The sequence below is a fragment of the Moschus berezovskii genome, chromosome 17 (assembly GCF_049115385.1).
Source record: "Moschus berezovskii isolate FMDL1 chromosome 17, NW_MosBer_1.0, whole genome shotgun sequence".
In the NCBI taxonomy this organism is placed as follows: Eukaryota; Metazoa; Chordata; class Mammalia; order Artiodactyla; family Moschidae; genus Moschus; species Moschus berezovskii.
The window spans coordinates 54,616,408-54,634,033 of NC_142476.1; the positions used below are offsets into that span (position 1 = coordinate 54,616,408).

At 42.4% G+C, this 17,626-nt stretch overlaps 1 protein-coding gene across 3 annotated transcripts in view; it reads left to right on the forward strand.

Moving 5' to 3' along the window:
- The first annotated feature begins 1,140 nt into the window (after positions 1-1,140).
- SCYL3 (SCY1 like pseudokinase 3) overlaps positions 1,141-17,626 on the forward strand; it is a 44,659-nt gene continuing 28,173 nt past the window's right edge. The window contains exons 1-3 of one of the 3 annotated variants that reach the window (XM_055419670.2): positions 1,141-1,355; positions 5,847-6,064; positions 17,114-17,299. In XM_055419670.2, the coding sequence (XP_055275645.1) occupies positions 5,900-6,064; positions 17,114-17,299 (351 nt within the window). In that variant the 5' untranslated portion in view covers positions 1,141-1,355; positions 5,847-5,899. Of the gene's footprint in view, positions 1,356-1,500; positions 1,641-5,846; positions 6,065-17,113; positions 17,300-17,626 lie in introns of those variants that run through there. The other 2 variants (XM_055419669.2, XM_088845482.1) reach the window with 2 other exon arrangements.

Below are 17,626 nucleotides of genomic sequence, written 5' to 3' on the forward strand. Positions count from 1 at the left end.
TTAAATCACAATCTTCTGGCTATGTACCCATGCCCCTGAAGTGGGAGGTCAGCGTCTTAATCACTGGACTGCCAGGGAAGCCCCTCTTTTTACTATTTCAATGTGGCTCCTAGAAAACTTAAAAATACATCTGTGGCTCAAATTCTATTTCTATAGGACAGTGCTAACCTAGGACGGAGAGCACCACTTTCAACCAGATAATAAGACAGTTTAAATACTAACTGTGCCTACTTTCTAATAAATATTCATTTCTGAACGAGGAACAAAATTTGGTTTGATATTTGCTCTCACTCACTTAATCTGGTGAAGTAACTGTGGGGTTCTTATCCAAACTGTAATAAGCCAGAAAGAATTTAAAACTTTTAGGTGATTGAATGATTTATGTCAACTGTGAGGTTGTAAAAGTATTAAATAGTATCGATGACTAAGATCATGTGTAAGATAACAGAGAAAATACACTGGGTTTGAGTCAACTAGTTCTAAAAATGTCATGTTTACTCACTTTATTTTCACAAGACCCTATTAAGTAGAAACTATCAGTATTAATAATGTGTGTGTGCGCGCAAGCCCAGTCGTGCCCGATTCTATCCGATCCCATGGGCCACGGGTTTTCCAGGCAAGAATACTGGAGTGGGTTGCCGTTTCCTTCTCCTAGGGATCTTCCTGACCCAGGGCCCCACAAACACTATTTTAATTAATAATCCCAGTTTCACTCCCCGCTGATTTAAGTGTAACTTCACTTCCAGCCCTGCCAGCTTGAGCCAGGGCTTCTTAGGACTTCGGCCCACGCAGCACGGGGCCAATCAGAGCGCGGGGTTAGCCACGTCACTCTCCTAAAAGTCCTCACCAATTTCCAGAGTGTGCCTCTTCTCCGTCCCGCCCCTTTTCTATTTGTTAGAGGCCACCAGCGGCCATTTTTGATTCGGGCGGAAATCCAGGTAAGACATGCAGTTAAAAGGCTGAAAATTAAAATCAAGGCTGACTTTCAGGTGTAAGTCAGAGTCCAAGAGAGGAGACATCTCCACAGACCAACTAGGAGACTAGGGGCAGAGAGTGAGCCGCGGGCCCGCGGTGGCGCCCACACTCAAGATGGCCCCCGCCTGAGAAACACCTGCGCGGCCGCGCTATCTCGATTCCGGGTGCTCTCGCCCTCGTGGTGGCGTTGGAGGGCTGAAGGCAGGCTTTCTTTCCGGCTTCCGGGCCCGTCTCTATGGTGCCGGAGAGACCAGACTCAGAAGAGTGTGGGTGCAGTGGCCAGCGCGTCACGGGGGCGGCGAGGGTGGTTGGTGTCAGCACGGGGCGAAGAGGGGACCGGAGCTGAGACCCTTGGCCGCCTCCCCCACCGCCCCCCGCAGGTAACGGGGAGCCGCCGGCTGCGTCCTGCGTCAGTGCGGGCCTGGGCCGCGGGGCGGGGGCCGGCCGGGGCCGGGAGCGAGGCGGGGGGCGCGCGCGCGCTCGGGGCCCGCGCGGGGACGAGCTCGGCGCGGCACCGCGGCCGGTTGAGCGCTGGTGGCCGCCTCCGCGCAGCCTCCCTGTGCTCACTGCCGGTCCCCCTGCTAATCTGCGCGTCGCGGCCGACCCCCGCCCGTGGGGCGCTGGGAGGGATCCGCTGAGCCCAGCCTCGCGGGCAGGTGTGGAAGGTGAGCGGCCCGCGAAGCGGAATCGCCGCCCCGGCCTCTGAGCGACCCCGAGGAGCCCGGGTCAGATCCCCGCCGACCCCCAGCCTCCGCTCCCGGGCTGGCCCCCGGAAGGGCGAGTGTGTGCGGCGGGCCGGGAAGGTGCCGGGCGCTTGGGGCCGAGCCGCGGGAGCCCGGGTTCGCGCCCGCCCTGGGAGGCTGCCTTCATTCTCGATCCGACACGGGTGCGGGGTCCCAGAGGCCCCGCTGGCGCCTGTCTCTGGGAAGTGCATTTTGTGTAGAATAAAGGTGAAACATATACAGGAAACCGTGCGAATACTCAGTTGGGCCCTGAATTTTGGAATCCTTGTTACTGTTGTTTTTAAGGACCCGTGCGCATACCCCCAAAATATCCCCTGCCTTAGCTGAAATCACACTTTGTTCTTTAGGTACGCGAAGGCTTCATTATATATTGCTGGACTGAGTTCATTATAGGGAATGAATACGTGGAACAGATCAAAGCGAAGGGCCTCAAGTAATATTATCACCTGATAACAAAATACCGATCAATACCAGATGCCCTTTGAACTCTCAGTGTAAATTATCGCTGGAACTTCCAAGCTGAGGGAGCTAAGATCATGATCATGCCACAGTTACTTGAGAAGGAGAGCGAGTTCCACAAAGAACACTCATTTCTTAGTGTATGAGTTGCCCAGTAACATAGACAAGGACTTTTAATCTCACAGGTGGCCCAGAAACCAAGGATGAAGGAAGATAGGGGAACAACATATTAAAGAGAAGGCGATGATACCTATACAAGTCAGAAACTGTCTACCGAGTATTTTATTGTAGTGTGTGTACGCGCGCGGGAGATCAAACGTGTCCAACTCTGCGACCCCATCGACTAGCCCACCAGGCTCCTTTGACCAGGGAATTTTCCAGACAAGAATACTGGAGCTTGGAAATGGGTTGCCATTTCCTTCTCCAGGGGATCTTGCCGACCCAGGGATGGTGTCTGTGTCTCTTGGTCTCCTGCTTTGGCAAGCAGGTTCTTTCCCAGCTGAGCCACCAGGTGGTAAATTCTGAAAAATACCTATGCTAATATTAGAATATCTTTTTCTGCCTTTTTGTGACTTTTTCATTTCAAAGTTAAATGATTTGGTGCTTTCCCCGTTACTCTTCAAAACAAAAAAGAGCATTTTGGAAGTCCAGGTGTTCTTGTTTACCAGTATTACATTTCAGTAAGTCCATTTTAGCTGAATTGTCATTTTTAAAGTGTTGTTTATAGCAACAGTTTTTGTGCCTCTTAGGATACAGAATTGTGAAGCTACGAATTAAGAATTACTGCTTGTAAGACATACACAGATTGCAGTCAACAGCGCATCTTTTTATTTCCATCCTAATACTTACTTCTCAATAGGACCTACCTGGTGGCTCAGACAGTATTGAATCTTCCTGCAATGCAGGAGACTGCGTTCAATCCCTGGGTTGGGAAGATCTCCAGGAGAAGAAAATGGCAACCCACTCCAGTATTCTGGCCTGGAGAATTCTATGGACAGAGGAACCTGGTGGGCTAAATCCATGGGCTGGCAAAGAGTCAGACACCACTGAGCGATTAACTAACTAATGAAGTTTTTACTGGCAGCAGGCTGTAATCCAACTACTGTAAGCGCTGCAGGGTGGTGTCAGTAGACTGCTGTCAACATTAATCATGCTTTCAAACTAATAAAATGTCATCCTTTGAGTTCTCACAAGGAAGTGGTTCATTCCTTTAAATTTTCAGGTGGTATTGAGGTCATGGACCCAAATGAAACCCAGTTTTAACATCTTCCTAGAGCGCCACTTCATGATCTGTGGTTGGTCGGGTCCCCTTTGATGGTTGAACCCATGGATGTGGGACTGCAGATACGGAGGGTCAGCTGTAAAGTTATACTCAGGTTTTTGACCAAGAGGGTATGGGTGCCCCTAATTTTCTGTGATTTTAAAGGGTTGGCTGTTGTTGAGATACTTTTTAATACCGTTTCTTGTTGTCATTTGGGGTATTTTTTTGTTTGTTTGGGGGGGTTATTTTTGTTTTTTGCATCTATCATTTTTCAATTCAGTTCAGTCACTCAGTCGTGTCCGACTCTTTGCGACCCCATGAATCACAGCACACCAGGCCTCCCTGTCCATCACCAACTCCCAGAGTTCACTCAAACTCATGTCCATCGAGTCGGTGATGCCATCCAGCCATCACATTCTCGGTCGTCCCCTTCTCCTCCCACCCCCAATCCCTCCCAGCATCAGAGTCTTTTCCAGTGAGTCAGCTCTTTGCATGAGGTGGCCAAAGTATTGGAGTTTCAGCTTTCGCATCAGTCCTTCCAGTGAACACCCAGGATTGATCTCCTTTAGAATGGACTGGTTAGGAAAGATAAATTGGTAGGTAGGAGCTCAGTGGATTTGTTACAAAGCCAGCCTAGTTCTTATCCTCAGAAACATTCTTGGATTAAAAAAAAAAAAAACACATCAATTTTAGATAACTTTAGCCCTTATACATGTTACAACCATTATTCAGATTTATATGTAGCTCTGTGTCCCTTTGAAATTCTTTGGTTGGGGTATGTGTTTTAAGCAGTATTACATACTCTGATAACCTAGTAAGTGTTGAATGGAACTTTACCAAAGTGGGGGAAAAAATCCCAAGTAGAGGGTCTGTGTATAATGATTCTTGGGTTTATATTTACCCAAAGGATGAAGATTTTAAAGTGAATTTTTTAAAGGTCCACCTAGAATTTTTGGCTGTTACTTAGAGCTCGCAACTTGCTTCCCACGCTGCCAGAGTTAGTAAGAACTCTTTTTATCTTATATTTTTTAAGTTATGGTAAAGCCAGAACTAAAAACTGACTGCCATAAACTTTCCAAACATGTGTTGTTTAGCCTATACAGGTTTAAAAATGTTGGAGCCAGTGTTGAAAAATACGGAAATTTCCACATAAATATTCAGGCTCTTGGCTCTTTATGGGTCAATCGTGTGACCCGGCGATTCTGAAGGGGCAGTTCTGGTTGGAACCTTGTGATGGTGGCTCCCTTCATAGTGTAAACCCAGTCACAATAGGTGCCTGTGCACACAGTAAGCCCTTTGCTCCTCCACCAATACTGCTGAACCTCTACATGTTGTCTGTTGTAACCACATGAGTTTATATCCTTGAAAGATACGCTCTTATTGTGGAACAATTGGGAGGTGCAGGCAAATGTATGTGTTTGTGACAAACACAGAATGTGGATTCACATACATTCACATTCATCTATGTGAATCATCCATGATCTGACATCCACAACGAACCTGTTAATACTTAACACGTCTTTCAAATGTGTGTGTGAGTGTGTGTGTATAGCTATAGCAGGAGATAACTCATCGCTATAATCCTAATCAAGGTATACTGGATATATCCATTCCCCCCAAAGTTTCCTTATACCCCGTTGTATGCCTGTCCCCTCCCATGGTTCCTCTAACTAGTCTCACCCAAGGCAACTACTTACCTATTTTCTGTCCTTATAGAAAAGAATCGCATTTCCTAGAATCTCACGTCTTTTTGATGTTTGGGATTATACAGTTTTGCTTTTTCCCCTTTTTAGCATACTTTGGAGAGCAGTTATGGGATTGTACTTTTTCTTATATTTGTTGTCATTTGTGTTCAGTGAGTTATCTGCTTCCCTTCCCATTATTCTGCTGGTGTTTTATGTTTTCTTGGTTTATACAAGCTTTCCATTTGTTAACATGTTTTTCAACATTTTTAGAAATATTCTCCAGTTTGTAGTGTTCTCCATATAATTATAAGTTGTTTTAGACATCCAGAAGTTTATCATTTTTGAATGATCAAGTTTTGCAGCACTTTCCTCTGTGAGACTGGATATAAGCGGGTTAGGGAGCCAGAGAGCCCTTATTCTGTGCTGGACCGCTTTTCCTCCATGGAAGTTCTGTGTGTGCAGTGGGGGTTGGGACCGACGGTAACTGCATGTATCTGTTTGGTTAAGTGCTTTTTTTCTAGCGCTGTTACTTGTTCATTGTCAAGCCTTGCAGGTAACTTGCTGAACATTGACTGTTTTTGTTGTCAAATGGCCTAGTTTCTGAGGATTGTAGGCAGTGGTAGGAGTTTCTACAATGGAGTGCCTGGGTCTGGTTACTTGGCTGTCTCTGGCTCATAGCTCAGATAACTCAGCGTTTGGAAATGTTTTTCTGTTTGCTTTCAGGTCTGCTTGGCTTTGAGAAGGAGCTGCAGCACGCCTGTCTCACCGAATAAGGGATGGGCTCAGAGAACAGCGCTCTAAAGAGCTATGCCCTGAAGGAGCCGCCATTCACCTTGCCCTCTGGACTTGCTGTCTACCCTGCTGTATTGCAAGATGGCAAACTTGCGTCAGTTTTTGTGTATAAGAGAGAAAACGAAGATAAGGTTAATAAAGCTGCCAAGGTACCTTCATAGGTGACTACCTAATAGCTAGTACTTTTTACTGTCTTCTTGTTTTCTATTAAAAAAAATCATGAAGTTAATGAAGTTCCAAGGGGGTAGGTCATAGTAATATTTTCATTCATGGCCTTTGAAAATACAGTTGTCCTTACTTCATGGGAACGTCACCAGCTTGCATCACGAGGTCAAGTACCATAGATAAGCCAAAAGCTTTATGCAGCTCAGCATAATAGCTCTTCTTATCATATTGTATTTTTTTTAGTGAGAAAGTTTGGGAGGGGATTTTACATGGCTTACAGAAGATGAAAGGACTTAATTCTAGCTGAGCAAAAATGCTATAAGTATGGACATTTTAATTGGTGTGCAGATGATGGGATGGCCATGGAAATTATATATTTTAGGAACTGTAACTGCTATTTTTTCCTTTCCTGAGGCATTGTGGTGCTCCCGGAAGGAATGTGAAACTAGAATGTGGGATGGGATGCCCCAGAAGGACTGTGACCTGGGCCCTACTTCTTGCTGAGGGACCCTAGAGCATTAACTTCTGGCGGCTTCAGTTCTATTATTATGAAAAAGTTCCTCCCACCTCAGGCCTCCTAACTGCTGCTCCTATGAAGGGTGCCAGTGGGCTAGCGAGCTGGCTGACCTGCTGGCAGGGGATCCCGGGCTGTCATCAGAAAAAAATGACTCCACCTTGGAATATAATTCAAGATTAGAGAAAAGTATTAGCTGATATTTCTTTGACTAGTTAGCCATTTCCTTGGGTACTCAGTCATTCAGATTATCTTCAGGAAGGTTCTAAAAAGGAAAGATTGATTCAGTATCTTTATTTTTTTAGGAGTTATGATCTGTATTAGTCACTTTGTACTAACAATAAGAATGAAACATTGATATATATTTCATAAGTGTTGGTCACTCAGTGTTTGACTGTTTGTGACCCCATGGACTATAGCCCATCAGGTTCCTCTGTCCATGGAATTCTTCTGGCAAGAATACTGGAGTGGGTCACCATTTCCTTCTCCAGGGGATCTTCCTGACTCAGGGATCAAACCTGGGTCTCCAGAACTACAGGGAGATTCTTTATTGTCTGAGCCACCAGGGAAGCCCTGTATTTCATAGATCTGTGTAAATTGTTCTACCTTGTTCATGATTATAAAGGGCTATATTATAATATATAGTGTTAGGAATATAATTTAGGCATTTTGTCTATCACACCAGTTCATTATTTGATGTCTCTGATCAGCCTTGAGATTAACAGTTGTAAGATGGTTCCTAAGGAAAATGTTTTACTCAGAATGCATTTTCCATTAATGTGCTCTGATAAAAAGTGTAGCTGGCTGTTGTATCACTAAGTAATTGTGCTTTTTGGTAAGACCACACATTTGTCTCTTTTCCAGCCCATCTGGGAATTGATAATAATTTTTTATTGTGATTTTACAAAAGATACAATGCCTTGCCTCCCTGTCTTTTGCTTAGGTGCAGTTAATATCTGACATACTTCCTGTTATTTTCATCTAATAAGATTGCACATTTTTTTAAAACAACAATTGACTATTACTAGTGAAGTACTCCAAATTTATAATCATTTATAAGACCAGAAGATTTTTTAAAATTATGTTAATCTTTATGGTGTATGTAGCATGAAAGTTGAACGACCCAGATCATAAAAGTTTTAAAGGAAAGAAGCAAAGCTCATGCAATGTTTGATGACTTCCCCACTGTAGGAATTACAGAGTTTGAGAAGGAAGACTTTTTTCCGCCCTTGGTATCTACACATACTCTTCTGAGCCATGACTCTTCTCAAGTAGTTCATACTTGTCTCTTAGGTTCCTCGGACTATCATGTGGCTTTGAATACCCAAACCGTGAATCTGAGAAATTTGAAATGGCAACAAAATGATAAGGAGTTTAGATGAAGGTCACAGTATTTGAGAAATGAATGGCATTGCATTGGGTTTTAGAAACTTGGTTTCCTAGATACCTGAAATATTGAAGTACTGTCATTAACTTGCTTCCTTTCTCTAGACATCAGGTTCCTAATCCTACCACTGACATTTCTAATAGCTGTCAATGGTAGGATTACCATTTCAAGCAGATATACAGTGTTTCCTTTGCCAAACATTGTTAGGTAGTGATTATACTCTTCGGTGGCTCAGAGGTTAAAGCATCTGCCTCCAATGCGGGAGACCCGGGTTTGATCCCTGGGCCGGGAAGACCCCCTGGAGAAGGAAATGGTAACCCACTCCAGTATTCTTGTCAGGAGAATCCCATGGACGGAGAAGCCTGGTAGGCTACAGTCCACGGGGTCGCAAAGAGTCGGACACGACTGAGCGACTGAACGGAACGGAACCTGTTGTAAATAAAAAACAGCAATCTCAGCACACTGTTTAACCTCTGAAGTAAGGTGAAATGCAGGTATAACCTTTGGCCACAAAACAGTATCAGAAATACTTCAAGTCCATCATACCTTCTCATTTTATCCTGAATTCATTAGCTGTTGATACAGCAGTATAATTTTCTCACTGGGATTATGATTCAGTTCTAACCAATAGCCTGCAAGGGGTGGTAAATCCTAAGTCAGAACTTGGTTACGCTATGGTTTGCTATAATGTAATGTAAGTGCTTAGGGCCTCATGGTGAGTGCAGGCTTGAAGAATGGTTCCTAAGTGTCTTTTTGTCAAGCAGCCACATCAGAGTAGGTATTTAGATGCTGTGTAGGTGCTCTCCTAGTGCCTTAGGAGACATGCTGTGATTCCAGGGTGGGTTCACGCTGGTTTTGGTCAACGTATTTAAGAACCCACATTGTGTGGGCATGGGAAAGAAATGGAAGGACTGATTGCTGTGCTTAAAGGAACTTGAATTCTGTTTGGGAAATGCTTTACTGCTCTTCCTTATACTGACATTTTCTTTCTGTTCCTCTCCCTCTCAGCCTTTTTTATGCTGTTTACAACCCCCATCCTGGTAAATCAACTTCCCTGTATCGTCAGCTCTGAAAAAAATGATTTCCTTCCCCTCACGATCAAAGTCTGGTTCTCTTCCAAGGCTCCCAAGCACCACCCGCTCAAAAGAACTTGGGCAGTATTACCCCTCCCTCAGGGTGTTAGGGTCACCAGGCGGCACTGGCCCAGGCCAGCTCCCACCACAGTTCTCAGACTTCACATTCTCATCCTTTGGTCTCTAAATACTGTCAAAACCTCTTGTCTGAGCTCCAGATCTATTATTTCCACGTGCCTGTTCAATATCTCCTGTACCCAAAAGCATGCTTTCCAGCATAGAATTCTTTATCCCTTTACCTTCCTGCATTTTATTCTTGGTTTATGATCTCTTTTCTCCAATGTGCATTTTAGGGGTAGAAGGAAGAATATGTCTCCCTGAAGATTCTTGCTCACTGGTTTAGGCATCTTGTTATTTTGCTGTATTTCTTTAGCAGAGTGACAGTAAAGCTTTCTCCCTGTCTAAAAACTTACAAGTGAATTTAAGCTACAGTTGATAACTACTTTGTGTTGTTTTCAAAGTGAAGTAGCACATTGGAGGTAGAATGGTAATGAAAAGTCAAGCCCCTGAGGCTTGAATTAATTCTGTGAATGGCTGAGCCCTAACTGATTCCTGAATAATAGAGATACCACACACTTAACATCTGTGTGTGGGCATCAGTTCAGTTCAGTTCAGTCGCTCAGTCGTGTCCGACTCTATACGACCCCATAGACAGCAGCCCACCAGGCTCCCCCGTCCCTGGGATTCTCCAGGCAAGAACACTGGAGTGGGTTGCCATTTCCTTCTCCAAAGCATGAAAGGGAAAAGTGAAAGTGTAGTCGCTCAGTCGTGTCCGACTCTTTGCAACCCCATGGACTGTAGCCTACCAGGCTCCTCCGCCCGTGGGTTTTCCAGGCAAGAGTACTGAAGTGGGTTAAATATCTAGTACTACTCATATTTAACAGTATAAAGGTCCTCACTCAGAATCCTCTTTTAAAGACCAGCAACTAGTGGAGTGAATGAGACGTGATTGATACTTGGTAACTTAGCGATAAATGGTTTCAAATCACTCTCATTAGACAGCAGTCACCTTTCTCCACCAGAACAAAAGCATGTTTCTCTTTAATTGATGTTCATTGAGAAAATATCCTAGTTACACTTAGCAAGTACATCTTGTCATTCCGCCTGTTCTTTGGAACAGCAGAAGTTTAAATCAAGAAGTATTTCTATTTCATTCTTAACTGCTAACCTTTCCTGTGAATTTATGCATAATTTTATGCATAACTACGTATGCCAAAGAGGAGTGACAAGGTTTTTGCTCAGTTAAGTGCCTTATTCAGAGTCATGCAAGCAAGATTTATTTCATTCTTTCTTCCTTCATTTAAACAAATAAGAAGGCACTTGGGACACCTAATTAGTTAATGAAAAGAGAAAAGTTTTAAAGATGGTTGAATAATGTGCTGGATCATAAAACAGTTTTGAATGGATTAGTACCCTGATCCACAATAAACAGTTTAATTTTGTTGATCTTGCTTTCTTATTTTTTGCCTTTTTACTTATCAAACGTTTAATCTGCTTAATCATATTCAACTATCTTTAAAGCTTTTCTCTTTTCATTAACTAGAAAACTGATCATCAGATAAAGAATGCGTAATCTGCCAAAGAATGCTCAAACTACCGCACAATTGCCCTCATCTCACACGCTAGCAAAGTCATGCTCAAAATTCTCCAAGCCAGGCTTCAGCAATATGTAAACCGTGAACTCCCAGATGTTCAAGCAGGTTTTAGAAAAGGCAGAGGCACCAGAGATCAAATTGCCAACATCCGCTGGATCATGGAGAAAGCAAGAGAGTTTCAGAAAAACATCTATTTCTGCTTCATTGACTATGCCAAAGCCTTTGACTGTGTGGATCACAATAAACTGTGGAACATTCTGAAAGAGATGGGAATCCCAGACCACCTGACCTGCCTCTTGAGAAACCTGTATGCAGGTCAGGAAGCAACAGTTAGAACTGGACATGGAACAACAGACTGGTTCCAAATAGGAAAAGGTGTACGTCAAGGTTGTATATTGTCACCTTGCTTATTTAACTTATATGCAGAGTACATCATGAGGAACGCTGGGCTGGAAGAAGCACAAGCTGGAGTCAAGATTGCTGGGAGAAATATCAATAACCTCAGATATGCAGATGACACTACCCTTATGGCAGAAAGTGAAGAGGAACTCAAAAGCCTCTTGATGAAAGTGAAAGAGGAGAGTGAAAAGGTTGGTTTGAAGCTCAACATTCAGAAAACAAAGATCATGGCATCTGGTCCCATCACTTCATGGGAAATAGATGGAAAAACAGTGGAAACAGTGTCAGACTTTGTTTTTTTGGGCTCCAAAATCACTGCAGATGCTGATTGCAGCCATGAAATTAAAAGACGCTTGCTCCTTGGAAGGAAAGTTATGACCAACCTTGATAGTATATTAAAAAGCAGAGACATTACTTTGCCAACCAAGGTCCGTCTAGTCAAGGCAATGGTTTTTCCCGTGGTCATGTATGGTTGTGAGAGTTGGACCGTGAAGAAGGCTGATCGCCGAAGAATCGATGCTTTTGAACTGTGGTGTTGGAGAAGACTCTTGAGAGTCCCTTATACTGCAAGGAGATCCAACCAGTCCATTCTAAAGGAGATCAATCCTGGATGTTCATTGGAGGGACTGATGCTAAAGCTGAAACTGCAATACTTTGGCCACCTCATGCGACGAGTTGACTCACTGGAAAAGACTCTGATGCTGGGAAAGGTTGGGGGCGGGAGGAGAAGGGGACGACGGAGAATGAGATGGCTGGATGGCATCACCGACTCTGTGGACATGAGTTTGAGTGTACTCCGGGAGTTGGTGATGGACAGGGAGGCCTGGTGTGCTGTGATTCATGGGGTCGCGGAGAGTCGGACACGACTGAGCGACTGAACTGATAGTGATACTGATACTGATTCTGCAATTGGATAAAGTGTTTTCTAAATCTCAATTTGATTCATGTAGCTATTATTCAGATTTTCTAAGTTTCTATTTTATTTAGTTTATTTTCTCCTAGTTCTATTGATTTTTTTTTTTCTGTTGATTGTTGAGACAGGAGCTTTAAAATCTCCAACTCTGATGCTGTGATTGTGAAATTGTCTGTTTTTTCTTTCTATTTTCCCAGTTTTTACTTCATGTGTATCTTGAGTTTCTGCTCTTATGCGCATACACATTTATAATTGGTTATGTCTTTTTAATGAATTATCCCTTTTATTCTTTAAGTAACTGTCCCATTTTATCTCTGGCCATACTCTTTGTCTTGAAGTATATTTTGTCTGATAGGGATATATCCATGTCAGCCTTCTTTTGTTTACTGATATCCTTTTCCATCAAATTCATTTATTTTCTGTTCATTTACCTATCTCTGTCTTTTATGTCTAAAGTATGTCTTCTGTAGGCAGCATGTAGTTGGATCTTCCTTTTTTATCCACTCTTTATTTTAGTGTTTAATTTTTTAACATTTAATGTAATTATCATTTGTTTTCTTTTCATCCCCTTCTGATTTTTGTTCTTCTGTTCCCCCTTCCTGTGAATTATTTTAATATTTTTAGTATTCTATTTTAATGTATCTTGAATGGGGGCTCTATATTTCTTTATTTTTTTTTAAATAGTTAAACTGAGGACTTCAGTATACATAACTAACTTTTAATTAGTTATGGTTATTAACTGTGGTTAGTTAATACTAACCACTAATTGTACCACAGTCACATAAAATGTCGAAGTCTTGGAATCACATAGATCTCTCCAGCCTCCAACCCTGCTATCCTTTTGTTACATGTATATTAACTTTATGTGCACACAGGCAGGCAGGCATGCATATACATCACACACAAGGAAACCCTTGCCAGGCAAGTGTTACAGTGCCTACTCTACATAGTCATATATATTTTAAATAAGAGGGAAAAAATGTAACCTTCAGCTTTAACCCGATATTTACTATTTTGGATGCTCTTCTTTCAATCCTGAAGATTCAGGTTTCCCTTTGGTGGTGTTTCCTTTTCAGCTTGAACTTTCTTTAGCATTTTTGTAGAGCAGATCATCTAGCAACAACTTTTCTGTTGTCTTGATGAAAAATGCTTTTAATTTGCCTTCTTTCCTGAAGGGTATTTTTGCTAGTTACAGAATTCAGGTTTGATGATTTTTTTTTGTTGTTTCATTGCTTTAATGGTAGTTTCCCTTTATCTTTTGGATTCTGGTTTCTTATAGGAAATTAGTATCATTCAGTTTATCTCTCCACCTGTGTTGTTTTTCTCTAGCTACTTCTAAGATTTTTAAATTGATCTTTGATTTTCAGCAGTTTGATCATAATGTGTTTAGGTATAGTTTTCTCTGATTTATCTTATTTAGCACATTTATTGACGTTCTTAAATCTGTAAACTTAAGTATTTGGCCAAATTTGGGGAGTTTTCAGCCATTATATTTTTTTATGTCCCAATTATTTCTTCTTTTTTTTTTAGAACTCCAGTTATGTGCATTAAACTTTTTGTCATCGTCACCCAGGTTTCAGAAGCTCTGACCTTTTCTCTTGCTTTTTCTTCCTTGTTCTTTAGATTGGTTGACAACTTCAGGTTCACTGAGTCTTGTCTCTATCGTCATTCTGTTATTAAGTTCATCCGTTGTATTTTTTTATTTGTAATATTTTTAATTTATCAAATTTCCATTTGTAGTAACATTCATTTCTCTTCTGAGAGCCTCTGTCTTTCTACTTATTTTATAACTGTTTCCTTTATCTCCAGGGGGGAATGGTGGTGATAGCTGCTTCAGATTCCTTCTGATAATTTCTAGTATCTGGTGTCTGGTCAGTCTTGGGGTAGGTATTTGTTGGCTGTTTTTTCACATTTTCATGATTCTTTATCTTCTGAGTGATTTTGGATTGCGTCCTGGACATTTTGAATGCCCTGTTGCGTAGACTCTTGGTTCTGTTATAATTCTCTGGAGAATGTTGATGTTTTTCATTTGCAGATGGTCAATTCCCTTGGGTTCAAGCTCCTGCCCCACCTATTTTTAAAAACTGCTCTCCTATCACCCTTCCTGTGCATGGTAGTTAAAACCTTAGTTCATTTTTCAAAACTTTGCTGTGCTAATTTGGGTCTGTCCTGTGCATGTTTGGTTCCAGGGTTAGTCTGAGACCTGTGTGGGTATACAGATTACTGGGGCCTCTTCTTCTCCCTTCCTCGGCTCTCTCCTCTGGGACAGCTTCCTCATACTCAAACCTGCTTCAGTTCTTCTGGCCACAAAGATGGCAGAGTTTCCATTAGAGTTTTAGCCACCTTTGCTGCAGGCTCTGCACCTGGGGCCTGCCTTCAACACACAGCTGTGAGAAGGGACATCCCCCGAACCAAGAATCTCACCCCATGGATGACTGCCCTCCATAATCTACATGCTCTTGTTTACTTTTCAGAGTACTCAGGTGTTGTTTTCGGTGTTTTGTTCAGAGTTTATAGCAATAATCATTGGAAATCTGGGCTCGTGGGGGCTTCAGTTCAGTTCAGTTCAGTTGCTCAGTCGTGTCCGACTCTTTGCGACTCCATGAATCGCAGCACGCCAGGCCTCCCTGTCCATCACCAACTCCCGGAGTTCACTCAAACTCATGTCCATCGAGTCAGTGATGCCATCAGCCATCTCCTTCTCTGTTGTCCCCTTCTCCTCCTGCCCCCAGTCCCTACCAGCATCAGAGTCTTTTCCAGTGAGTCAACTCTTCACATGAGGTGGCCAAAGTATTGGAATTTCAGCTTTAGCATCAGTACTTCCAATGAACACCCAGGACTGATCTCCTTTAGAGTGGACTGGTTGGATCTCCTTGCAGTCCAAGGGACTCTCAAGAGTCTTCTCCAACACCACAGTTCAAAAGCATCAATTCTTCAGCGATCAGCTTTCTTCACAGTCCAGCTCTCACATCCATACATGACCACAGGAAAAACCACAGCCTTGACTAGATGGACCTTTGTTGGCCAAGTGATGTCTCTGCTTTTTAATATGCTATCTAGGTTGGTCATAACTTTCCTTCCAAGGAGTAAGCGTCTTTCAATTTCATGGCTGCAATCAGCATCTGCAGTGATTTTGGAGCCCAAAAAAATAAAGTCTGACACTGTTTCCACTGTTTCCCCATCTATTTCCCATGAAGTGATGGGACCAGATGCCATATCTTAGTTTTCTGAATGTTGAGCTTTAAGCCAACTTTTTCACTCTCCTCTTTCACTTTCATCAAGAGGCTCTTTAGTTCCTCTTCCCTTTCTGCCATAAGGGTGGTGTCATTTGCATATCTGAGGTTATGGATATTTCTCACAGTCTTGATTCGAGCTTGTGCTTCTTTCAGCCCAGCGTTCCTCATGATGTACTCTGCATATAAGTTAAATAAGCAGGGTGACAATACACAGCCTTGACGTACTCCTTTTCCTATTTGGAACCAGTCTGTTGTTCCATGTCCAGTTTTAACTGTTGCTTCCTGACCTGCATATAGGTTTCTCAAGAGGCAGGTCAGGTGGTCTGGTATTCCCATCTCTTTCAGAATTTTCCAAAGTTGGTTGTGATCCACACAGTCAAAGACTTTGGCATAGTCAATGAAGCAGAAATAGATGTTTTTTTGGAGCTCTCTTGCTTTTTTCATGATCCAGCGGATGTTGGCAATTTGATCTTTGGTTCCTCTGCCTTTCCTAAAACCAGCTTTAACGTCTGGAAGTTCACGGTTCACATATTGCTGAAGCCTGGCTTGGAGAATTTTGAGCATGACTTTACTAGTATGTGAGATGAGTGGAATTGTGCGGTAGTTTGAGCATTGTTTGGCATTGCCTTTCTTTGGGATTGGAATGAAAACTGACCTTTTCCAGTCCCGTGACCACTGCTGAGTTTTCCAAATTTGCTGGCATATTGAGTGCAGCACTTTCACAGCATCATCTTTCAGGATTTGAAATAGCTCAACTGGAATTATCACCTCCACTAGCTTTGTTCGTAGTAATGCTTTTTAAGGCCCACTTGACTTCACATTCCAGGATGTCTGGCTTAGGTGAGTGATCACACCATCGTGATTATCTTCGTTGTGAAGATCTTTTTTGTACAGTTTTTCTGTGTAATCTTGCCACCTCTTCTTAATATCTTCTGCTTCTGTTAGGTCCATAACTTTCTGTCCTTTATTGAGCCCATCTTTGCATGAAATGTTCCCTTGGTGTATCTGATTTTCTTGAAGAGGTCTCTTGTTTTTCCTATTCTGTTGTTTTCCTCTGTTTCTTTGCATTGATCACTGAGGAAGGCTTTTTTATCTCTCCTTGCGATTCTTTGGAACTCTGCATTCAGATGCTTATATCTTTCCTTTTCTCCTTTGCTTTTCACTTCTCTTCTTTTCAAAGCTATTTATAAGGCCTCCTCAGACAGCCATTTTGCTTTTTTGCATTTCTTTTCCATGGGGATGGTCTTGGTCCCTGTCTCCTGTACAATGTCACGAACCTCCGTCCATAGTTCATCAGGCACTCTATCTATCAGATCTAGTCCCTTAAATCTATTTCTCACTTCCACTGTGTTATCATAAAGGATTTGATTTATCTCATATCTGAATGATCTAGTGGTTTTCCCTGCTTTCTTCAATTTAAGTCTTAATTTGGCAATGAGGAGTTCATGATCTGAGCCACAGTCAGCTCCTGGTCTTGTTTTTGCTGACTGTATAGAGCTACTCCATCTTTGGCTGCAAAGAATATAATCAATCTGATTTCGGTGTTGACCATCTGGTGATGTCCATGTGTAGAGTCTTCTCTTGTGTTGTTGGAAGAGGGTGTTAGTTACACTCATGGAAATGAAAGTGTCTATAGAGTACTATAAATGCTGGTAAAGTAAACACTGTCAGAAACAAGTCATGGATTTTTCTTTGCCTTATTTGAAACTTGGGGGTTAGGTGGGGGAGGTAAGAAACTGGAGAAGACCTTGAATTTAAGTATACATTTTCTGAATTAATTACAATATATATGAGACTATAATTAAACTTGTTTTGAGTCATTAACTTTACCGACTTTTCTGTTTGTACTTTTAAAGCACCTGAAGACCCTTCGTCACCCGTGCTTGCTAAGGTTTTTATCTTGCACTGTGGAAGCAGACGGCATTCATCTCGTCACTGAGAGAGTGCAGCCTCTGGAAGTGGTTTTGGAAACATTGTCTTCTGCAGAGGTCTGTGCTGGGATCTATGACATATTGCTGGCTCTTATCTTCCTTCATGACCGAGTAAGTAACCTGGACAGTCTGTCTCACAGCCTTTCATTTAGACCAGGTGTGGGAAATGGAGGCTGATGTATGGGGTAGTGCTTGTGAATTTTGATATCTATAGAAATCATAAGTTACTATTCTCATCAGAAAGCTTCCTGAGAGAAAACAGCACAGGAGATGTTATAGACAGACAAGTGGTCTGTGGAGCAGGCAACAAGTTCTTTGTCCCTGGGTAGTTATTTATAGATTTATTTCAGTTTACTATATAGTCTGTCTCTAGTTTTGGGTAAGTCTTTACCTAAAAATATCTACAGCTGGTATCTGTTATTAGGATGAGATAAAAGT